This window comes from Momordica charantia, assembly GCF_013281855.1.
Source record: "Momordica charantia cultivar OHB3-1 chromosome 4 unlocalized genomic scaffold, Mcharantia_2.0 BLBB01000004.1, whole genome shotgun sequence".
In the NCBI taxonomy this organism is placed as follows: Eukaryota; Viridiplantae; Streptophyta; class Magnoliopsida; order Cucurbitales; family Cucurbitaceae; genus Momordica; species Momordica charantia.
In genome coordinates this window covers 3,956,068-3,981,410 of record NW_028275162.1, presented here as the reverse complement: position 1 = coordinate 3,981,410, position 25,343 = coordinate 3,956,068, and the positions used below count along the sequence as shown (strand labels likewise).

The 25,343-nt window shown below is 30.9% G+C and overlaps 1 protein-coding gene and 3 long non-coding RNA genes across 4 annotated transcripts; all 4 read left to right on the top strand.

Moving 5' to 3' along the window:
• The first annotated feature begins 6,178 nt into the window (after positions 1-6,178).
• LOC148211664 (uncharacterized) lies at positions 6,179-7,096 on the top strand. Its single transcript, XR_015790509.1, has 2 exons — positions 6,179-6,358; positions 6,550-7,096. It is a non-coding gene; the product is annotated as an uncharacterized LOC148211664 (long non-coding RNA).
• A 2,999-nt stretch (positions 7,097-10,095) lies between these two features.
• Positions 10,096-11,011, top strand: LOC148211663 (uncharacterized). The gene is made up of 2 exons (XR_015790511.1): positions 10,096-10,281; positions 10,502-11,011. It is a non-coding gene; the product is annotated as an uncharacterized LOC148211663 (long non-coding RNA).
• Positions 11,012-12,573: 1,562 nt separating this feature from the next.
• On the top strand, positions 12,574-14,959 carry LOC111007863 (uncharacterized). Its single transcript, XR_015790510.1, has 2 exons — positions 12,574-14,133; positions 14,410-14,959. It is a non-coding gene; the product is annotated as an uncharacterized LOC111007863 (long non-coding RNA).
• Positions 14,960-22,158: 7,199 nt separating this feature from the next.
• LOC148211662 (uncharacterized) lies at positions 22,159-24,034 on the top strand. The gene is made up of 2 exons (XM_088122436.1): positions 22,159-22,306; positions 22,915-24,034. The coding sequence occupies exons 1-2, from the start codon at positions 22,259-22,261 to the stop codon at positions 23,821-23,823; spliced, it is 957 nt and encodes a 318-aa protein (XP_087978562.1). The 5' UTR covers positions 22,159-22,258; the 3' UTR covers positions 23,824-24,034.
• The last annotated feature ends 1,309 nt before the right edge of the window (positions 24,035-25,343 follow it).

Genomic DNA, 25,343 nt, shown 5'->3' with positions numbered 1-25,343 from the left:
TTTTAAAATTGGGAGTAGTTGATGATATATTATTTTGTTTTTTTATTATAATTATTGTAATTATTTTTTTGTCTATGCTTTTGTGTAGGCCATAAATAATTGCTTACGTTTCGTCTTTATTCAAATTGGATGGGATATAAAAAGTGGTATGGCAAGATTTTTAAAACTAGGGGCAGTTTTGGCTTTATACTGCAAAACAACCGTATTTTTTCAGATAAATATAGACCTGCAACTCTTCTATGAAATGGATATAAGCGAACAACGGCTTCTTCTTAGTCATCTAAATCTAAGTTCTTTCATAATTATGTCATCTCCATTATTTCTTTAAATTGAAGTACATTTGTTTAGTGTCTCTTTATTGTATATTTCTCACGCACCCTTTTTGAATTAATTGTGTTTTTCTTTCAAAAAAAATTAGGAGTAGTTTTTTTTAGTATAATATGATATGTGCCTTAACTACTTGAGCTATGTTCGGTTTGACAAAAAAAAATGTCAAAAAAAAATTAGGAGTAGTTGATGATATATTATTTTGTTTTATTATTATTATTTCATCTATGGTTTTATGTGTAGGCCATTTGCTTATGTCTCCTCTTTATTGATTGCGTTTATATGCTTCCAAAGAGCCAGATCACGTATGATTTAGGAATGAAGATCTTTAAAAGATTTGCTTTTCGGATAGGGACAATGGATCCATATGTATTAATGATATAGCTCTCTTTTATAACCAAAGTATTAAATTTCCGACTATAGGTTAATATTTCCATATGTACACATGAGTTCGAGAGATCGAATAAAGTGTTGCAAAAAGAAAAGTGATAAAATATAGAGAGAAAAAAAAAAAATATATATATATATATATATATATATAATTAACCAAAATATCACTAATATAGACATATAATAATATACTAATATATTAATAATTTTAACGAATTTTTTAGTTTTATAAATACCTGACTTTTTTTTTAAATTGAGACCTTAACATTTTCATTGACATTAACAAAAATTGGGACGTTGATATTTTTATTGACATTAAGGTTTAAAACTTTGGTGGTATAATTATTGAATGAAGAATTTGGTTTTGGACAAAAGGTTCAAATAACTAGACATCCTGTTTATTTTTCTTTTATTTCAACTAGTCTTGCTTGGTTGAGTCATCGCTGATAGAAGATAACCTTCTTCATCTTTAAATAATATTAGGAATTAAATTAGGTTTTCATCATTTTAAAATAATATTATGAATAAATTTAGGTTTTTTTTCTATGCCATTTAAGTTTGTAAACTCTAACAACATCCATAAATCAATGGGTCAAAGAATTATTTACTTCTGATAATTGTCATGAATATACTCAGTTAGCTCAATTAGTTAAGGAGTTTTCCACGTAAATATATTTATTAATTGTTCTTTATTATTATTTATTCTTCCATCTACTTCTTCAAAGTCTTTTGGGCAATAATTGATAAATCTGAATTTCATCATATTTATAATACTTTTTTTTCTTAAAATTCATGATTAGTGTCTTAACTAATTGAGTTATATTTAGGTTGGTTGACATTTATAATACTTATATTAAGACAAGTATAGTAAGTATTTTTTTTAAATTACTACTAATTAAGTTTCTTATTTTCGGCCATGTGGCCAAATATTATGATAGATTTAAAAAATATCTCTTTAAAGCTAAATCACCTTTCACTACTATTATAAAATTTATATCAAATCTATAAAAAGCGTTTTAGTACTACTTATATTAAAACAAAGGTAGTAAGTACTTTTGGAAAATTAGTACTAATTAAGTTTCTTATTTTTGGATATGTAGCCAAATTTTATGATAAATTTAAAAAGTATTTCTTTTAAGCTTAAAGCACCTTTCACTACTATTATCAAATTTATATCAAATCTATGAATTCCTGAGGGATATCATTTGTACAGTTGAATTGGTTTAGACATTGTTTATATCTTTAATAGTCCGTTGTCTGGATCATCTTGAAATTTTCAAAAGCTGATCCAAAAGCCTCTTGTGTTATTTTCCTTTAGGAACTTTCATTTGTATGCTTAATACTGTAACCAGGTGCCCAATCAGTCATTGGTCCTGGTTCAGTAAGAAATTTGGATCATCAGAAGGCAGTATAATTAATATATAACCCAATATGGAGATACATAGGAAGAGACCGCCACAATGTAGTTGATAGTTTTACATTATTGGATGTATAAGAACGAAATTATAAAACGTATTTAAAATTCATATATCCAAAGACTATAAAGGGCCATAACTTATGTCTAATGATATTGTGGTGACTTCATTCAATAATTCAGTACAGATTTTCGATTGTGCCATTGAAATTCAAGATCAGCGTAATGATATCTTCCTGCTACTAAAATTCTTGTCTGCTTGCATACAATTAAACACCATCTAAGGCAATAAGGCACTCAATAATTGAATTTACACAGTGACATATTAAAGCAAACTTGTACCTTTGTGGAACATGGGGCATTGAGTTTTGAGATAAGGTATTATTTGCAAAACTGAAAAGACTGAAAGATTCCATTAAGAGAAGGTGAAGATTAAAATCACAAAAAATATATTTTGATGACTGTAAAAAATTCCATCCTTTGGTTACTAGCTTTCTATTTATAGCCAAAATTTGTGCTTATTCTCAGCAAACTCATCAAAGGAGGGACTTGAATTTTAGGAAAGATATTGAAAGATATGAAGGGGCTTCTCTTCCTCACTTTCTTAACACGCAATTCTATTCCTCTCATACACTACTTCAACTCATGTTTTAATTTTGAGTAACATTTGTTTGATCATTCTATTGTGAAATAATATGAAACGATCGATATCAAGATCGATGTCGAGATTGTTGTACATTGATAAAACTAGATCAGGCAATTCTTTGATTTTTTTTTTTTCTTGTTTTGTCCTCTTTATTTGGTATTTAGTTTGCAAGTACAATAGAGTCGAGACACGAGCCAGGAGATCGTCAATGGAGAAATGTGATGAAAGACGAGTCATTTCCTGAAGCAATTAAAAGCCTTCTTATTCCTTCCGAGAAGGAAATGGATTGTAATGAAACTTTGAAGCCTGAAGATCATGAAAAGCTTTTCGCTAAGGATATCGAGCCTCGACCACAAATCTCATTTTATCCAAACGACATCAAAACGAAAGAGTCTGGCAGTGGCACCAATGAGAAGCCATTTGCTGAAGATTTTGAGCCAAGACCTAATATCTCTATCTACAACAACTAATTATAATGGAAGCCAAAAGAAGAAATAATGTGTATATTAGCCAGTTGTTTCCAGTTCTTGGCTTGTAATGTTTATATTTTCTGTTGTGTGTGATGTTTCTTTGATCTTCTCTTGCTATGGATAATAAGTTGTGTGTCTCGTGAGCTTGGTCAAAGAAATGTAGCTCTTGTTTAATGCAGCTTTTGGGATGTTTGTATGATTGTTGTTTCTTCTTCCTGCAGAATAAAAGGAAATTCTCTGTAAATTTTATTATTACTATTTCATGCCGTTATCATTTATACTCATTTATGATGCAAAGTTTTTCTAGGCTCAGAAAGAAACATTTAGAAAGGGAATAAAAATGTGAAAATTTTCTAAATTTTAATGGTTGGGATTTAGAGAACTCTATTTAAAGATAGAAGTTTTTCTAAATACAGCTTACACCCAAGTAGGGAAAGTAAAGAAAGATAATGAGATATTTTTGTCGAGGATCTCATCCCTTGAAAAGATGAGAGACCAACCATGAATTTTAATATAAGTGGGTTAGTCCTCTCTTTACTAATTGATTTTGAAATGAAATTGGATGAATATTGATATAGGTAATAGAGCCCAACAACATCAATGAACATTCGGTCCAAAAATAGGATCTAGTCAAAATTGGTGAGCTCAAAAAGCCACAGTCTTAAAGTACGTAGCAAGTTAAGGATCCTACATTGAAGAATATAAAACAACTTATTTATATGAGAGCTCAAAAGCTCAAATGACATCCGGTCCAAAAATGGGATCCGACTAAGATTAGTGAATCCAAGAGATACAATCATGTTAAGGATGGTCCCACCTTGAAAAGATAAGAATCTAACCCAGATTTGTAATAAATTGATACTTTCTGGTGTACCTAAAATTAGAAGAATATTGCCATTAGGACAAAAATAGGGTGGTTTATCTGTATATGGAGAAGAAATAAATGCATGTTTAGTACACTTGATTCAATAGGAAAATTGTCTCTTTCAAGACTATTCTAAAGTGAAGTATACAATCGCCTACTTCATAGCTTGCATGTAAGACATTAATAAATCTTTCCAAGCTAGGTTGGCAATCGAACTCCCACATGGAGCGGAGCTTGAACACACGATCTTTTGGTTAGCGATACATATGCCTTAACAAGTCGAGCTAGGTTTAAATTGGTATATTTTTATTTTATAAACTCTTATTATGTCCATCATTCAACCTAAAAGGTTAAGTTATTGGTTGGATCTAACACTCCTCATTTGTGGAAATCATTATAAATCGAGAGGAAATAACAATGCATGAGCTCAAACACATGGTCTCCCACTTTAATAGGATATTAAATAAACCACCACTCAACTCAAAAGCTTAAGCTTATGGGTTGGGAAAATTTAATTCAATACATATGATATCTAACACTCCCTTCACTCATTGTGGCTCTTTTATCTCATTGCTGAAAAGATGGAACCCACGAATATTAATAATTTAACCATTTAAAAATATCATATGTTAAAGTTAAAATAAAACTCACAAAAAAAACGTATATTAGTGTTGGTAATGCGACCAAAGTCTCACATTAACTAAATAAGGAAAAGAACGGGATGAGGACCTCATGGTACCGTTGTTGAATCTATTAATGTTCTCAATTACATTTGAAAGAGCGATGGAGAGTTAGAGAGGGAAGAAAATACGCAGAAAAAACTCTAATAATGTACCGTGCATTCTTTGGTATGTTTAAATGGCAAGTTGGTCGAATGAATAAAACCACAGATTTTCCTCATTTTATTTTTATTGAAGAAAATAAATGGAGTAATTATTTTTGTTATTTTGTTGCTTATATCTTTACTTGTCTGTCCTCTCATAGATCAAGGATCATGCTCTTCCCTAATCAATGTGAGACTTTATTTGTATTTTCCTTACAATCCAATAGTCCGATGTTTGGTTCCTTTTGAATTTTCATAAGCTGATCTAGAAAGTCTTTCATTATCAATTTGAATATCGTGGATCTTCTTTCTTCTCTTTCTTTTTTGATATCCGTGAGTGTCCATGTCAACTTACGTGCACGATTAATCTTAGGGGCAGTCGTCTGACCCTACATTATTTTGACAAATGAATCATTCATGATGGTTAATATCGTGGATCTCTTCTTGTCCACTCACACAAATCTATGTATTAATGGTTGTTTCTCACACAAATCTATGTATTAATGGTTTTCTATTATTATTTATTGTTCCTCACCCCGTTTTCTTGTAACAAGTCTCCGTTCCAATCAGGACACTCTTTTCTATCCATCCTTCTTTCTTTCTTTTTTTTTTCTCTTTTTTTTTTTAGTTTAACAATATGGGATGAAAATTCAAAGATTCTATATTTCGAGAATAGATGTTTAATAGTACAACCAGGTCTCAATCAATCATTCATTTGCCTTCACCCCTTTGTTCAGTAAGAAATTTGGATTACTAGAAGGCAATAATATTGATATGTAAACGAATATATGGAGACTTAATCAGAAGAGACCTATTGGATTTGGAAGGTCGATGCAAACAATATCCCACATTGGTTAGGAGAAGGAAGAATCATCGTGGGTATAGAAAAGATAATCATCTCTATTGGTACGAGGCATTATGGGTGAAACCAAAAGCAAAGTCCTGAAAGTTATGTCCAAAACAAACAATATCATATCATTGTGGAGATAAGTGAGGTACTTGGGGTACCGTCATCCTTAACAAATGGTATCAGAGTCATGGCCTAAACATCTCGTAATGATATCTTCCTGCAATTAATTAAGTTGAAGTTCTTGTCTACTTGCTTACAATTAAGCACCATCACACATTTGGAATCTAAGGTAATAAGGCACTCAATAATTGATATGAAATGAACGTTAGATAAGCTATTATTGCAAAAATAGAAAGAATGAAAGATTCCATTGCCAAGCAGGTAAAGATTTAAATCACTAAAGGTTATTTGAGGACTGTAAAAAATTCCATCCTGTGGTTACTAGCTGTCTATTTATAGTAACAATTTGTGCTTATTCTCAGCAAACTCATCAAAGGAGGGACTTGAATTTTAGGAAAGATATTGAAAGATATGAAGGGGCTTCTCTTCCTCACTTTCATCACACTTCTGTTGGTACGCAATTCTATTCCACTCCTACACTACAATTCAACTCATGTTTTAATTTTGAGTAGCATTTATGTGGCCATTTTATTGTGAAATAATATGAAACGATCGATATCGAGATTATTGTATATTGATAAAACTACATCATGCAATTCTTTAATTTGTTTTTTCTTGCTTTGCGCTCTTTGTGTGGCATTTAGTTTGCAAGTACTATAGAATCAAGACATGAGCCAGGAGATCGTCAATGGAGAAATGTGATCGAAGACGAGTCATTACCTGAAGCAATTAAAAGCCTACTTCCTATTCATTCTGAAAAGGAAATGGATTGTAATGAAACTTTAAAGCCTAAAGATGAAAAGCCTTTCGTTAAGGATATCGAGCCTCGACCGCAAGCCTCATTTTATCCAAACGACATCAAAACGAAAGAGTCTGGCAGTGACACCAATGAGAAGCCATTTGCTGAAGATTTTGAGCCAAGACCTAATCTGTCTATCTATAACAACTAATTATAATGGAAGCCAAAATAAGATAATTAATTTATAGCCTGCGTTGCTTGGAGTTCTTTCTTGTAATGTTTATCTTTATCTTGTGTGTGAGATGTAACTTATTTCTGGTTTGCAGATGCTATGGATAATAAGTTGTGTGTATGGTGAGTTTGGCCAAAGAGATCTAGCTCTTGTTTAATGCAGCTTTTGGGATATTGTTGTTTCTTCTTCCTGCAGAGTAAAAGGAAATTCTGTGTGTAAATTTTATTCCTCCATTACTATTTGATGCAGCTATAATGTATGCTCTTTTATGATGCATAGCTTAGGAACAAAGAGGATAAAAATGGAAAAAAAAATTTCTAAAGTTTTAAATGATTGGATTTAGAGAAAGAGAGAACCTTTTTCTAAATCCAGCTTACACCCAAGTAGGGAAGTAAATAAAGATAGTGGAATCTTTTTGTCAAGGATCTCACCTCAAGTCGAAAAAATGGAATCTGTTTAATATTGATTATTAATATTTATGGGGTTTCATCTCAAAACCAATTAGCAATGAGAGGAGTAGTCCATGTTTATTATAAACCATTGTAAGATCCCTCCTCTTTTCAATGTGGGATCTTTGACATGCCCCCTCAAGATATCGTGGCTCTTTTGGCTCATCGATCTTGGCCGGATCTCATTTTTGGATCGGTTGCTCGTTTGAGCGTTTTGGGCTTTGTTACCATATTAATATTCAAAACCAATTGTGTGGCTCTTTTGGCTCATCGATCTTGACCGAATCTCATTTTTGGATCGATTACTCGATGTTAAGGATGAATAAACCACCACTCAACCCAAAAGCTTAAGCTGATGGGCTGGGTAAATTTAATTCATTTATATGGATTCTAACATTGATGAACTCAAAATAGCAACCATCTTTAAATGGCATGTTAAGGATCCCACATTTAAAGATAAGACCAAACTTGGTTGTATTAGAGACTGAGCTCAAACAAGCATTCAGTCCAAAAATGGAATTTGACCAAGATTATTAAATCCAAGAGGCACAATGTTGAGGAACATTTTAGAGATATCTCACATTGAAAATATAATAACCTAACCAAAGTTATAATAGTTCGATACTTTCTAAATGTAACTCAAATTACAAAAATACTGCAATTTGAGTTAAGGTGGTTTGTGTGTGTCTATTCAAGACTATTCTAGAGTGAAGTATACAATCGCCTACTGCATATCTTTTAGGTAAGACATTAATAAATCTTTCCTAGTTGGTAGTCGAACTCTCACGTGGGAGTCGAGGTTCGAACATACAACATTTTAGGTAAGACATTAATAAATCTTTCTTAGTTGGTAGTCGAACTCTCACGTTGGGATCGAGGTCCGAGCACTCAATATTTTACTTAGCGATACATGTTTTAATAAGTTCGTGAGCAATACTCACATTCGCAGATTTTAAGCCGGTGTTATTTAAACATTTAAAAATATTCTATGCTAGAGTTAAAAGCAAACTCACAGAAAAAAGTATATAGTGTTTGGGAATGCAATCAAAGACCTCTCGCTCCCTAAATAAAGGGAAGATCATGGCATATAGATGGAAACCATTATCTTCGTTGATATGAAGTTTTTTCGGTGAAACCAAAAGTAAAACGTCAAATTAAAAGTTATGGGATTAAAATTGACGCCCCCCAATAGGCCCACAATCTTCGATAAATGCTAAATGAACTTTAGATGTATTTCTTTTTCGAGAGCGAGAGTTCATTCGTTTGTATCGTCGTAACTCGTAAGCTGATCACACCCTTGTGAATCTGATCTGGCAACTTCCATCTGTTTCCTTTTAATTCTTTGGTATGTTTAAATGGCCAAGTATGGTCGCATGAAAATGAAAAGTAGAATGAAAGAAAGTTTTGTATTCAATCAGGTTTTGGGCATTTAGCTTTTGTACTGGAGGCCATTGCTCATATAATTTGTACTGGAGGCCATTGCTCATATAATTGGTTGCGTTTATAGAGCTGACAGGTACTGTTTGGGAATCAATATCTTTAAAAGATTTGCTTTTCAGATAGGGACAACTGACATGATCATCTAAGGTTAAAAGTTACATAGCTCTCTTTTAGGAAGTTTGAATGTTGGATGAAAATTTCAAATAATTAACTAACCTTTCCTTTTTTTTTTTGAGTTCAGCTAGTTTTCCTTCTCGGTTGTGTCATCGTTATTGGATATTAACCTTCTTCATCTTTAAATAATATTAGGAAGGAAATTGGGGTTTCCTCAAATTTAAATAACATTATGAATATAATTAGGTTTTTTATATATTTATGGAGTCTTAATCGACGTAAACATAGCTCGATTAGTCAAAGAATTACTTATTTTTTTCTAAAGGTCAGAGGTTCGAATAAACAATTGAAATGATTCATGAGTGTGATACTATTTGTTAAGGATCAAAACAGTGCTCCCAAGTATCTCCAACAATTGTTATGATATTTTCCGTTTTGGACGTAACGGATTTGTTTTTTGTTTCACCTAAAATATCTGATACTGATGAAGATAATTATTCTCATCTATATGCTATGGACATTCTCTTTATTAGTTAATGTGAGATCTTTATTTGCACTTCTTGCAACACCAACACTTGTAGTAAGTTTGTAGTTCAATTTGGACGCTCTTTTCTTTTTCTTTTATGAGTTTAACAAAATGGGGTGAAAATTCGCGTTTAAAAATTTTAAACGGTCTCTGATGTATCATTCATTTATTTACCTAACTTTTGATAAGGTAAGAAATTCGGACAATTGGAAGGCAATAATTGATAAACAAATGAACAACTTATTTGAAGAGACCGTCACAATGTGATTGATAGTTCTCCACCGTTGGATGTATGAGACAAAAAATATAAAATGTATTTCAAATTTATATCCCAATGATTAATTAAAGGGCATAGTTTACCTCAAATGATAATCAGATTCGTATTGTGATGACTTCATTTAGTAATTTTTTCAAATCTTAGAGCAAATAGCTCATTCTAGATTACACCATTGAAACTGAATCAGTAATGACAATTAAAATTATTGTCAGCTTGCACAGAATTAAACACCATCACTCATTTTGGATATGAGGCAAATAAGGCACTCAATAATTGAACTGAATGAAATTACAGAAGTATTTAAAACAAACTTGTACATTTGGGGGATGTGGGGCAATAATGAGTTTGCTTTTACTGCAAAAAATGGAAAGAATGAAAGATTCCATTAATTAAGAGAAGGGTGAAGATTAAAATCACAAAAGATTATTTTGAGAACTGTAAAATTTCATCCTTTTAATTGTTACTTATAAGCTGGGTATATAGAGTATGAGTTTGTGGATGTTCTGAGCAAACTCATCAAAGGAGGAACTCAATTTTTAGTGAATTAATTGAAAGTTATGAAGGGATTTGTCTTCATCGCTATCTTATTACTTCTATCGGTACGCAATGCTATTGCTCTCTTGCATTGCTTAAGCACATATTTTCATTTTGAGAAGCATTTGTTTGATCATTTTATGGTGAAATTATTCGAAATTGATATATGGAAGATTATTGTACATTGATAAAACTAGATTATCAAGTCGATTAAGTAAAAGATCATGCAATTTATCACTAATCCATTTTTTTCTTTTCTTGCGCTCTTTGTGGGGTTATATTTAGTTTGTAAGTATTATAGAATCAAGACACCGAGCCAAGAGATCATCATTCGAGAAATGTAACAAAAGAAGAGTCATTACCCGAAGCAATTAAAATCCTTTTTATGCATTCGGATCCAAACTCACTCCATTCTGAGAAAGAAATGGATTGTAACGAAACTTTGAAATCGAAAGATGAAAAGCTTTTCGTTAAAGATATCGAGCCCCGACCACAAGCCACATTTTATCCAAATGACATCAAAACCCAAGAGTCAGCTGCCACCATTGAAAAGCCATTTGCTGAAGATTTTGAGCCAAGACCTAATGCCTCTATCTACAACAATTAATTATAATGGAAGCCAAAAGAATATATATATAATGTGTAGCCTGGTGCTTCCAAGTTCTTGCTTGTAATGTTTTCTCTCTCTTGTGTGTGATGTTTTTTTCATGCTCTTGCTTTGGATAATAAGTTGTGTAGTGAGTTTGGTCAAAGAAATAAAACTCTTATTTAATGCTAGCTTTTGTGATGTTTGTATGATTATTGTGTTTCTTCTTCATGCAAAATAAAGGGAATTATCTATGAATTTCATTTCTCCATAACTATTTGATCATGCAATTATAATATTTATGCTCATTTATTAATTATATGATGCAATCAGCTCTTGAGCATTACAAAGGACGATGAAATGGGGAAAAGTTTTTTGAAGTTTCAATAATTGGATGGAGACAGAAGCCTATTTAGAGAGATAATCAGCCTATTATAGCCAAGTTAGGACAACTGGATTTTTCTTCAAATTAGTGTCCAATCTCGGAAGGAGCAAGGGGCCTTACTAAGTTTATAATTGAAAAAATTAGACGAGGTCTGATCTGATCAAGGTCGAACCACATAGAAATAGTTGACTTGTTTCGTCGAGGGATGACTTGTACAAGAAGGCAAGCTCTCCGACGTGACGCTCATGTCAGTAATAAGTTCAGACTCAATATCAAGTTCGAGATAGAATGCAATACCTTTCTTGAGAGATGGTGCCATCTATTTATAGGTTGGAGATCTGACATGCAATTATCGATGTTGGAGGTCAGGTCAGACATGTTTCATATTGATTGTCGGGCCTAAAGTAGGTCATATCACATAATGGTGGAAGTCACTCCATTTTTATTAAGTATGTCACCTCGGACAGGTTCAAGGTAGACCTGGATGCAAGTTAGTCCAGGTGGACCTGTCTGAGTCCTTCCCTTGGTGTCACTCCCATTGGCATCATGATTTTCACCCCAAACAATCGTAGTTTTGTGGGGTCTAGTTTAGTCGAAATCTCAGCCGAATTTAAAAAACTCTATTAAATAAATAAATAATAAATAAAAACTTCAGTTTTATTAAATTATTTCCTCTCCTTGTCTTTGTTTCTTTGTTACTATATTTTTTTAATTCAATTTTTTGACCTTGAAGATTCAAACAATATGGAACGCAACTTTCACCAAATGAACTCAGGGTAGGAACATAATGAACTCCAAGGTAATAAAAATAAGTTCCTTAACATAAATTTTTCATTTTTATTTATTCAAATCTATGATTTATTAATTAAACTCAAATTTATGAGAATTTATGTTTTTAATTCGTTCTAGATTTATTGACAAATCTTTATAACTTACCTCTGATCAGATTTCTTTCCCTGTCAAAATGAGTATAGCTCAACGGCATATACCTCCAATCGACAATCGAGTTTAGCCGTAATTTTTTTTTATTTCGAGTTGCTGAATAAAATTGAGATCAATAAATCTCGATTTCATAACTAATCTGGATCAAAAATTTTAGATTTGACTTATAATTTTGTAAATTACAATATAATCAACCTTATTCCCTTTCAATTTCTTTTATATTTTTATATGTAAAATTTAGTTTTAAGAAAGAAAAATAAATTGAGGTTGTAAATTTTTTATTCTAAGAAAATGAGGTTAAAGAAAGAAATTTTTTTTTTTCATTTTCTAGAAAAGTTAAAAAAAAAAAAAAATAAAAAATAAAGTTTTTTGTTTGTTTGTTTGCAGATGCTCTCTATTATTTTAGGGCATACGTGATGGGTAACAACTTTTATGTACGGTTAATCTTAGAGGAGGAGGTAAAATAGAGAAAATAACAAATAGGATTTCATTTAATTATCGATACAAATTTAAAGGTTGTTTATATTAATATAATCTCAAATCATAATTCAAATAGAAAATCTAATTTTAAACTATATCTTAATCCAAATCTAAATATAATTCCAATAACTTTATCTAACATAATCTCAAATCATAATTCAAATAGGTTTATTTTTCCTTTTTAACATATGTGAGGTGTGGGGACTCAATTTCAAACTTAGCCATTGATGTCTTCTAAGCAATAATTTTTTAATTCTCTCTCTAAGTGTGTGAGCAATGAAAAGCAGTTTTAGAGAGTAGTATTAGAGCTTTACTTAAGTGAGATTCTCTATTGCTCTTTTCTTGGTATGACTTTTGAAAAAAGAAAAAGAAAAAACATTTTAAATAAAAGATCTATAAGGACCTTTTGGAAATAATTCCTTAGTAAATTATGTTTAGTATAGCTTTTTAAATAATTTCAGTATTAATATTCATGTTCCATCTCAGAACAAAAAATGGTTTGACCTTATTGGACCTGATACATTCGGCCATAAGAGAAGTAGTTATGTCTATTATAAACGGTCTCTTCTCTTTTTAGTGGTTGGGATCCTTAACGTTTAGATCATTAAAAATGTTTCATTATATATATATATATATTTCGAATTTTATGTCGTGTGACTGCATACTAACTGATCACCTGCCTTGAGCACAATCTCATAAAAAGTATTTAAAACTTTAAAATATTCTATGGAATCAAATGGATTTCAAAACTTCTTTTTTTTTTTTTTTTTGGGAAGAAACGGTACTCTAGCGATGGTTGTTCAAAAAGTCAATTTAAAATGGTTTCATTGAAATCAGTGGTAAGAAAAAAAAAATATAACTATGATTAGGCTTAGCAAATGCATAATCTTTTTTTATTACAACATGTGGGGTGAGAGATCGAACTCACGACCTCTCAGTTTAAAGGTATATGTCAATTACTGCTAAGTTATGCATAAATTAAAAGTATTTTTTTTCAAAGTTACATTAGTCACCATGATTTTTTTTAGTACAAAATGTGGGGTGGGGATGGAACTCACAACCTCTTGATTGGACACGTATGTCTATTACTACTAAGTTATGCTCGCTTTGGCGTTAATTAAACATCATCGACCAATTTTTTTTCTCTATTTTTGAGAAATCACCATCACGTACTTTAAATCTGAGGCAATTGAGCTGGGTGAACGTGACATATATTAAAGCAAACTTCTTCCTTAATGCATGTTTGTGGGACATTCACTGAGTTGATTTTAAGATAAGCTATTATTTCAAAAATAGGAAGATTCCTTTTAGAAGAAGCTGGTAAAGATTAAATATTTCACAAAAGATTAATTTAAGTTTGAGAACTGTAAAAAAAAAATTCGTCCTTTGGTTACTGGCTGTCTATAAATGTAAGAGTTCTGTGAGCAAACTCATCAATCAAAGGATCAGGAACTTGGTTTTTTGGTCAGATTGAGAGATATGAAAGGCTTTGTGATCTTCATCACTTTTTTCTCACTTCTGTTGGTAAGCAATTCCATTCCCCTCCTTAAATATTCATGGTGCCAAATGATACGAAATCGATATCATGACTATTCGATGTTTTTGGGGTTCTGATACCATTATAATATTCATGAAGTTCCATCTCAAAATTAATTGGTAAGAGATGAGTAGTTTATGTCGATTATAAACCTTTTTAAAGTCTATTTTCTTTTTGACGTAGATCCTTAACCGTCGATTAAGTAAAAAACCATGCAATTCTCTAATTTATTTTCTTTCTTGCTCTGTGGGGTATTTAATTAGTTTGCAAGTAGAATAGAATCAAGACCCGAGCCAGGAGATCAGCAAGGGAGAAATCTGATCAAAGACGAGGCATTGCTCGAAGCAATTAAAGGTCTTCTTAGTCATTCTGAGAAGAACATGGATTGTAATGAAACTTTGAAGCCTGAAGATGAAAAGCTTTTCGTTAAGGATATCGAGCCTCGACCGCAAGCCACGTTTTATCCAAACGACATCAAAACAAAAGAGTCTGGCAGAAATGAGAAGCCATTTGCTGAAGATTTTGAGCCAAGATCTAATCTGTCTATCTACAACAACTAATTATAATGGAAGCCAAAATAAGATAATTAATTTATAGCCTGTGTTGCTTGGAGAGTTCTTGCTTTGTAATGTTTATCTTTCTCTTGTGTGTGAGATGTAATATCTGTTTCTGGATTGCTATGGATAATAAGTTGTGTGTATAGTGAGTTTGGTCAAGGGAGATGGGAAATCTATCTCTTATTTAGTGCAGCTTTTGAGATGTTTGTATGATTGTCTTCCAAGTTCATGCAGAATAAAGGGAACTCTCTGTGAATTTCATTCCTCCATTACTATTTCATGCCGTTATAATTTATGCTGTTTTTGTCGAAAATATATACTTTTAACTGGCAGCTTTTCTAACTTACGAACATTATAAAGACTATAAAATAGGGGAAGTTTTTCTAAATTTTAAAGGATTGAGATTTGGAGAACTCTATTTAAACAGAGAATTATTGGGATTATGGAGCCAAAGAGAAGAAAATTAATTTTTTCCTATAGAAAAATATTCATTTAAATTTTTACTTGTCCTATTTAATTTGCGCCTTTTTTATTTTCTCTTTCCCTTTTAGTTTTTATCGTACCATCTATTATAAATAGAGATAGATGAGTCATTTGATTGGGATGCACAAATAAAGAGTTGTGAGAAATTCTTCAGAGAGTTTGAGAGCTAAATACTTATGTACCTATTTGAGAGTTTGAAAAACTTGTTGTACCTATTTGAGAGTTTGAAAAACTTGTAGAGTGATTGATGAATGTTTTCTGTGTGAGCGAAAATTGAGAGAAGGGGTTTATAATTAAACTCTTAGGAGATTCTTCCTGATATTTTAGTAGAATCTCCAACTTAGAGAACTGGACGTAGCCCACACCGAGTGAACCAGTATAAATCAGGCATTTAATTTTCTTCCTCCTAACATTTATTTATCTTTCTTGTTATTTAGAAGTTTTAGATTATTTTATCTAATCCTTTTAAGTGTCGGGTGCATTTTTTTCGCAACACCAAGCAAGGAAGTAAACGAAAGATAATGGGATCTTTTTCATCATAAAACAAAATATTACTTCATTATCTCTTCGATATCGATCATTTGTTAGAGACAACGCTATCTCATGTACTCTCAAATATAATGGACATAACTCCACGACTTTATTTTTTGTTCCACCTAAAATGCCTCGTACCAGTGGAAATAATTGTGTTCATCTATATACCATAGATTCACTCTCTTTTCCCTAACTAATAAATGAGATTTTGTTTGCACCCCTTGCAATCCCTACCTCCTTTGAAGATAAGAGGAACTCGGGGTTTAATTTGGCGCGCACTCATCCAGTTATGGTAATTTCACCTTTAAATCCATGAAATCTGAACTGATAAATCAATTTAGCGATACAACCTCTCTAGACTTTTTGGCAAAATTATGAGATATGGAGCTTCCAAAAAAATGTAAGTTCTTCGTTTGGTGTATTTTTGCATCGAGGCATAAATATCCTTGACAAATTACAGGCTAGACTTCCCACGCAATGCAAAATAATCCCAACTGGTGCGTTTTATGTAATAAGTCTGAGGGAATTTTTGGACCATTTTTATTACATGGTCCCTTCAGCGCTTTCAACATTTCGCTCTCGCTACCGAGACATATCGAAGATTTTATAAAGGAAAATATGTTCATTCCCTCTTTCCAGTAGCAGAAATATCCTCAGGTGCAATTTGTTTGCTATACCATTTGAAATATTTGGCTCAAAAGAAACAACGCATCGTCAAGTATCCAGACATCAGCTTCATCTTTGGGATGACATTCAAAATCAATGCTTCATAGTTCATCCAAATCCCTACTCTTACTTAGCCTTAGCTTCTTCTTTCTGTAGATTCCTCACATACCTATCAATGAAGTGGTGTCTGTTTTAGAAAAGACAGAGACAGAAAAGAAAATAAATAAAATAAAAATGACATTGGTAAATCTCTTTCCTAGGTTGGAAGTCGAACTCCCACTATTTTTGGAAATTAGTACAAATTAAGTCTCTTATTTTGTGGCTATGTAGCCAAATATTATGACGAATTTAAAATAATATTTATATTAGTTCTAAAAGTACCTAACTTTTCGTTCTTAAAAAGATGAGTTGATACTTTATCACGTGAATCTTCAATTTTATGTTGTTTACCAAAGATAGTTGTTAAAAAATATTGCTACGTTTTTTTAGTTCAACCATTTTGAGGTAGAGGATCGATCCTTTTAACCGTTATAGTAGGCTGATTTGGTATTTATCTAGTGGAGCTATAATCGAATGGACTAAATATACTAAGATTATAAAAAATAAATGAATAAGTAAGATAAATCATGTTTTTTTAATTAATGTCCCCTAAATATCAATAGAAATATTAGTAACAAACTCCCCCGAGAAACAATCGAATTTTAACTATGTAGGTGAGCCACCATGAAATTTGAATCTTTTTTCTCAGAGTCTCCAAGTCGATTTCTCAGACTCTATATGTTTATTAACAAATTAAAGCGAGATTTTGAAAATCATAAATCTATTTTAAATTTGTTTTCTTTTTCATAATTTTCTTTTTTTAAATAGTGAGTGAAACATTTTTTCTATAAGTTGATCATAATAAATAATGTTTCTTCTAAAATTATAGTTATTGAGGGGAAGCCACTAGTTAGGTGCCACGTGTGAATGTCTCACTGAAACACGTCATACCTTCTTCATAACTCGCAAAGTGAGCATGCCGAGCACACCAAAAGAGGAATGTTGAGCGTAATGGAAAGGGAAGTCGAGCCACACCGTATGAGCACCTCAAACGCAGTTAGAGGTACCGACAAACTCACCTAGAAAGCATCTAGCATAGTGTCAAGTGCGTACTCCCAATGCTGCCACACCATTATGCAATGGTAGGATAAAAGGACACTGAATGTTAGGAAGGATCCTTATACACTCCCAATGGATTGTCCATTCTGTTCCATTCGATTTGCGCACCCTCCATATATAAGGAAATAACATCCCTAACTAAGGTTAATCATCTCTCCCTACACAATTAAGATTCGACACACATTTCAGATTCTCATCCTCGAGATAACTGCCCTCTTACTCTTTTTGCTTCATACCCGTTTGCTCCCAACTTGAGCATCGGAGTTGCATTCAACAAACCACCACAATGGTACTAAATTTCTACGTGCAGACAACAAGAGCTTGGAGACGAAGACATACGTGTCACCTGCATGACGCCTACGTGGAGTACACCTATAAATCAAAATCAACAATAGTGTTTTTAAAAAATTTAAAAGATACTTTAACCATACTAATTGCTAATTAACACATGCACGTGAAATTTGTCAATTTGTTTACCAAATAAAAAAAATGAAGCATTTATATAAATAACATAAAATAAATATGTGTTTTCAAAATATGACAAAATTAAGATTAACAAATTTTCAAAGAAAGAAGATAAACTTTATGTTGTATTATAAATGAATGGAAAATCAATCACTTTTATAGTCTAAGAAAGGGAGGAGTTCCATTATTTTTGGTATTCCAACCCATTTTTAAATTCCATGACTTTAAATTTTTATAAATGAAGTCAGACTATTCATACTGTACCATTTTATATTTCCTTTATTTATTAATAATTAATTGTATGTGCATTTGGTTTTTTTACCAAATAAATTTTCTAACAACTGAAATATATATATATATATATAAAGATTAATTTAATTTGAGGTAAACATGTGTGGGTTGTGAAAAGGTCTTAAAAAACTTGAATTTAATTTGCATTTTTTATATTAAAAATATGATAGTTTACGTATTAATTATCAAAAGCTAGAGTTTAATATTATATACTAAATTCTTATTAATAACATCATGTTTTTCATTGTTTAAAAGTATTGCAATAATAAATTTAATGCAATTTATTTTATGATTGTATTGAACAAATAAAACACTATTCATTTTTGTTGATGAAGCTATTAAAAAATTATTTTTTTAAAAAAATTGAAATATGTAAACATATTTATTTTAAAAACTAGCTTGTAATTTTGTAAACGGAATAATGGTAAGATACCCATTATCATTCTAGAGACCGATAGTTTGATCTCTTAGTCCGTAATTATTGAACTCAAAAAATAAATAATCTTAAAAAATAAAATTGATAAAGTATAAAATGTTGAAGCAATTATATTTTATTTCATTTTAAAAATCTATATTTATTTAATTGATTGAAAAAACAATAAATAAACAAACAAAAACTAACTAAATTGAGTATAAAATGTTGAAGAAAAATAATAGAAGCGAGTGAGTGGGAAAAAAAAAGGCAAACTTTATAGGGAAGTGATTTTTCCTGTTTCTATCTTCCCAAATAGCATTGGGCTACATAACATTCTACTAATAATAAATTTAAAAAATATATATATTTTAAGGGAAGGTAAAATAAAACCCTAACTCTCTCTTTCCTCATTCTTTTTTCTTCTCCATAGACCAAGCAACGGTCGTACATTTCTCAACTGGAGTGCATTCATTTGAGCGTTTTTTTTTATGTTCCTTACCTACCTGTTTTAATCACTTTCAAAAAAAAATGTAGTTCCCATACATTTATTTTCCTTTATTTTTTCTTCTTCTTGCACCAAGCAATTCCCGCCAACATTTTGAACAAAGTAGGCAACACTCGTGTGTTTGTTTTCCTCTACAACATAATTGACTAAAGTTTCAGCCATTTCCTGCACCATTGCGCCATCCATCTACTAAACAGTGACGGATCTATGATTTTGCATGAAGAAGGCATAAATGCCTATAAACAAATGAAATATCAACTATAAACAAATGCGTATCAAGTTGCATCTTACACTTGGATAACTGTTGTAATCTTCATCTTAAAGTTAAAAAATGTTGCAAAATTTACCCTTCAATATATCTTCATTTGAAATTTGGTTGAAAAAATATTCTACGTATCAAGTGAGATAGAAAACTATTTTGGTATGAAATTGATATGGTTTAGACAAAAATGGCACTAAAGTTGGTTTTAAAAAAAAAAAAAAGTTTTTGGCAGAGTTAGTTAATTATGGATTTTCCTGATTAATCCACTTAATTTGAGATTTTGAGAAACTATATTTTAATTAAATTAGTGAATTTTTTGTGGATTTTTTTTATATATAATGAAATTATATAGCAATGGATAAAAAATTATCACAAAGTTATGAATTTAAATTTATTAAAAGAAATTTGGTTTAAGGTACAAACTTAATTACACATATTTTGTCAAAAGAAAAGTTAATCAAACTTAAAATTACTTATCACAAAAATATATTTTAAAAAACTAAAATAGGCCAAAATATTTTCTAAAGAACAAAACTAAAATAAGATTTAAACATTTTCTAAACAAAACTAATTAAAATAAGATTTAAATATTTTTTAAACATCACTAACTAAAAACTTGTCTTAAAAAAACACCTTTTTGTAATTTTTATATACTACAGTATCACTTTCAAATTTTTAAAGAATAAGAACTAGCAAGCCAAAGGGTAATTTGAAAATAAGAAATGTAAAATATAATACTTAACAAAAATTTAGGTACGTGCCCTTGGTCCCTCGCTGGATAAGAGCATCTTAAAGCAATTTTTTTGGTTCAAAAGGTCATATTCAACTTTTTCCTATTAGAATTTTTGTATGTTGATTAAACTTTTGTAAATTTTTGGTGTAGTTGATCGTATCTTCTTTTTGTTTTATAAAATGGTACATTAATTTGCAATTTAATTCATATGCTCCCAAAGAGTTGATTGGATTATTTTGGCAGACAAGATCTGGCAAAAATATTGCCTTTTGTTATTCAAATATTAAAGTCTTATCATTCAGGTCGTTTTAGGTAGTAAATAAACTTAATTAAATCAGTAGGTTTTTAATGGAAAAAAATTTTGTGACAAAGAAAGTAAAAGAAAGTGCATTGTTTTTAATGGTGCTTTTGCTTTGTTTTTCTAGACAAGTTTTGAAATCTCTTCCCATGAGCTGTAAGTTTAAATCTTTTCTCCATATTTTTTAATGTAATATTCTAAAAAAATAAAAAAAAAATTCTGTCTAAAAAAGAAAGCCCATTCTGATTCGGAGCTATAAGATAAATAGAATAATTAAAAACAAAAACAAAAAAAAAAACAAAAATCTTATGCCCATATATATATAGTGAGGTAAATTTTATCCTTATGTATTATATATTTCCGATCAAATTTTTTTTAGTATATCCTGTGGAGTGAAGATTCGAGCTCACAATATTTTAGTCGGAGAATAAGCCGTATCTTAACCACTTGAGCACATTCAAATTGACTATTTCCAATCAAGTATTTATAGTTAATAAATGTTAAAAACTAATGTTGCGACATTTATGAAATAATAGTTTTTTTAATGAGAAGTGTCTGTTTTTTTAATACAACCTATGAGGGTGGAAATTTAAACTCATGATTTAATGGTTGGAAATAGATGTCTTAAATAGTTGAACTAAATTTAGGTTGGAAATGAAGGGTGAAGTTGCTCGTAATAGTGTCTTATTAAATATAAATCTATTTATATATTAGTGGACCAAATATACTTTCTATGTTAATGATAGTCCGCCTTGGATCAGGTAATAAGTATTAGGGGCAAACGTGAATAGATTTTTATTTTATAAGGGAACATGAACATCAAGCTATTAACTTTGAGTCCATCCGTAGACATTTCTATTGACGTTTTCATATGTCTATGGATTCAATATTGGAACAAGAAGTAATTGTATAAAAAATTGTACAAAATATATAAATTAAAATATCACTGATATGGATTTGATATTATTATTATTAATTTTTAACTTATTTAAAAAAATACGAAGAATAAACCGCCACTCGACTCAAACGAACCAATTGGTTTTGAGATGGAATCCCATGAATGAATATTAACATGGTATGTATTAGAGACCAAAAGCTCAAACGAGCATCCGGTCCAAAAATTGGATCCGACCAAGATCAATGAGCCAAAAGAGCCACGATCTTGAGGAGTCATGTTAAGGATCTCACATTGAAAATTAATATGGTATCAGAGCCTAAAAGCTCAAACGGACATCCGGTCCAAAAATGGGATCCGACCAAGATCGATGAGCCAAAAAAACCACCATGTTGAAGGGACAAGTTAAGGATCTCAAGTTGAAAGGAAAATGGACCTAACAAAGTAGGCTACTCCTCTCATTGCCAATTAATTTTGAGGTGTAACCCATAAATATTAATACAAACCACGATTTCTCGAAAACCCTACGTTACCACGTAAATTGGGAGTGGTTATGAACAAGATTGACCATCTTTCCCAAGGTGACAATATAATATAATAAAGGATCTCAATTATATCATCCTTTAAGAATAAAAAGACAAAGTTCTTTTTTTTTTTCTTTAAATTTGATTGTTTCATTCATGAAAACAAATAATAGAGGGTCTCGATTAGGCCACCATTTTAAGAACAAAAAGAGTAGAGTTTTTTATGATTTTCTATTTGGTTCCTCGTTGAAAATTATCTATAAATAGTGAAGGTTTTGAGCATTTCATGTATAGAGAAAAACAAGATCAGCTTAGTGTTGACAGACATGAAGATCAGTCCAATCTTTGAAATCGCTCTCTTTTTGCTTCTTTTGGTATGCAATTCATTTTCCTTCACTCTTTTTGCTTCTTTTTGGTATGCAATTCATTTTCTTTCACTCTTTTTGCAACTTTGCTCTTAGAAATCAACTGAACAATTTCAATCGGGATCGCACGACAATAAAAAGATAAAGAACCTAACAAATGATTTATAATATAAAGGGTGGTGCTACCCTTCTAATTACCAAGTGATTTAAAAATAGAATACCATAAATATTGATACGATATCAGTCAAACGAGCTTCTAGTTCAAAAATGGGATCGGATCAAAATTAGTTAGTCCAAAAGTGCCACAATCAAAGAGTCGTCATCTTGAGGGACATGTTAAAGAATCTCATTCTCCTGTGTTGAAAGATAATCTTAGGATTTTTTTTTTCCTAAATCTATGAGATTTAGGGTTTAACGTTTACAACCACTTGAAACCCCCTACTTTGTATGTGTTTTAAAGATAATTTTATGGCTTTTTTTTTCTTTTAATGTACTAGATTTAGATTTAGAGTTGTTAAAACCCTCTTCTCCAATATATATGAGAAAGTAAATAGTAACTATACATTCTCTTATTCTTTTTTTTCTTTCTTTCTTTCTTTCCTGGTGGGGCATTGTAGCTTGTCAGCTGTATAGAATCAAGATATGAACCAGGAGGACACTGGAGAAATGGGATGGAAGATAAGCCATTACCAGAAGCAACTAAAGAGAAGGAAGATTGCCTTGAACAACATACCGAGCTTGAAAATGAGAAGTCTTTTGTCAAAGATATAGAACCACGACCAAGTATTTCGTTTTATCCGAATAATGCTAAAAAGGGTTCTAATTTTGTGGTAGATATTGAGCCACAAACAAGTGCCACATTTTACCCCGATGATGTCAAAACCAAAATTTTCACCCAAGATATTGATCCACGACCCAGTGTAACAATTTACCCAAATGATCATGCCAAGGCCAAACTTGCCGAAGATATTGAACCAAGACCAAGTGTCACGTTTTATCCTGATGATGTGAAAGCCAAACTTTTCACCAAAGATATTGATCCACGACCAAGTGTCACATTTTACCCAAATGATGTCAAAGTCCAACTTGTCAAAGATATTAAACCACGACCAAGTACCACATTTTATCCAGATGATGTCAAAGTCCAACTTGTCAAAGATATTGAACCACGACCAAGTACCACATTTTACCCAGATGATGTGAAAGCCGAACTTGCAAAATATATTGAACCACGACCAAGTACCACATTTTACCCAGATGATGTGAAAGCCAAACTTTTCACCAAAGATATTGATCCACGACCAAGTGTCACATTTTACCCGAATGATGTCAAAGCCGAACTTGCAAAATATATTGAACCACGACCAAGTACCACATTTTACCCGGATGATGTCCAAGCCACACTCACTAAAGATATTGAACCACGACCCAATGTCACGTCTTATCCCAATGCTCTCAAAACGAAAGAGTCATTTGCTGATGCTCACCATGGAGAAGAAGCTGACATACAGATTGCACAAGCTTAATGTTACGTCAAGAACAGCCAGAGGAAGCAGAAGAAGAAGAGAGTGAAGGTTATGATGACAAGAAAATTTATGGAGTCTATTAAGAAATCCCTAATTAAGCTATGATCCAACTAGCTAGTTATGGTTTGTAATTTATGGTGTAACTTGTGAAAAAAATAAGTTGTGTTTATGAATGATTATGAGGAAGCTGCTGTCTGGTTGGGATAGTGAATCTCTGTTTGAACTTTCCTTTTCAAATCAAATGCAAGACACTCTTTAATTGGGGTAAAACAAACACGGATAATAATCAAAATTAAATAGTAATATGGTGATCCTACTCTATATAAAACATATAAAAAAAAATATAAAAATCTGCAAACCATTTATCCCACTGGAACATAATTCATCTTATTAAAATTTTAATAGCCTTTCTTAATGGTCGTACAGTTGAATTCTAACTCTCTCGTTTTAAATGTAATTCTAAGAAATTATTTTCTATTTTAATTCCTCGACTTTCAATAGTTTTATTCTACTTTCTAAAGTTTGCATAAATAAATTATTCGAGTCATTGCCAATAAATTAAAAATTAAAAATTAATATATATATATATATATGTATATGTATATATATTGGTGGGGTATTCAAATTATAATTTTCTGAGTATAATATTTTTCTTCTAACAGTTTTAAATGGTGCCACTATCCTGCTGATTTTAACTCAAAAGAGAATTCTTTTTAATTTATATATACACATTTTTTCGGCTCTTTAATCTAATTCTCGACAGCAATTTCAAAGTTTATTTTCTTTTTAATTTATACGTTCTCATTATATAAAGATTTTTTTCCTTTAAATTTTTGTACTGGTAACTTTTTTTTTTCTTATCTAATAAATTATCAGATTTTTTGGATCAATGGTTTTTCTTTTATATAATTTTTAATTTAATTTTAACAAAATAAAAAAAAATCGATAATTTGAAAATTAATTGTCTAAAGTACGTTTTTTCTTTAAATTTACATTATGTGTACTATAGATTTTTGGTTATTTTGAATATTTAAGTTTAGTAAAACAAGACCCAACAAAAAGCCACGATTTGTAATATACATGGACCACTTCTCTCATTTTCAATTTCCAATTAACTTTAAGTCGATAGAATCATGAATATTAATAATAATTCATAATTATTCTTAATATGAAAATTACACTAAATAACAGGAAAAATATATATTGCATTTATGCAAAAGTATTATTTTATTTTCAAAAGGGTCAAAAAAGTAAATTTTGGTTGGCCGTCTCATGTAATTGTATATAAGAGCGCAATTTATGTAATTTTTATAATATATGAACTCATATTTCCCTTTTGTGCTATTTTTCTGTAATTCCCTCGTTTTTAATAAATTAGATTCTCTTTACTAAATTTGGGAAAAAAAAATTTATATAAAAAGCTAAAATCCATCCTTTCTTTATTAGATAATCCATACTTGTATTTATTGCTTCAATAATTTTTATTTGAATTCATAAGTTCCAAAAGAGTTCATTGGATT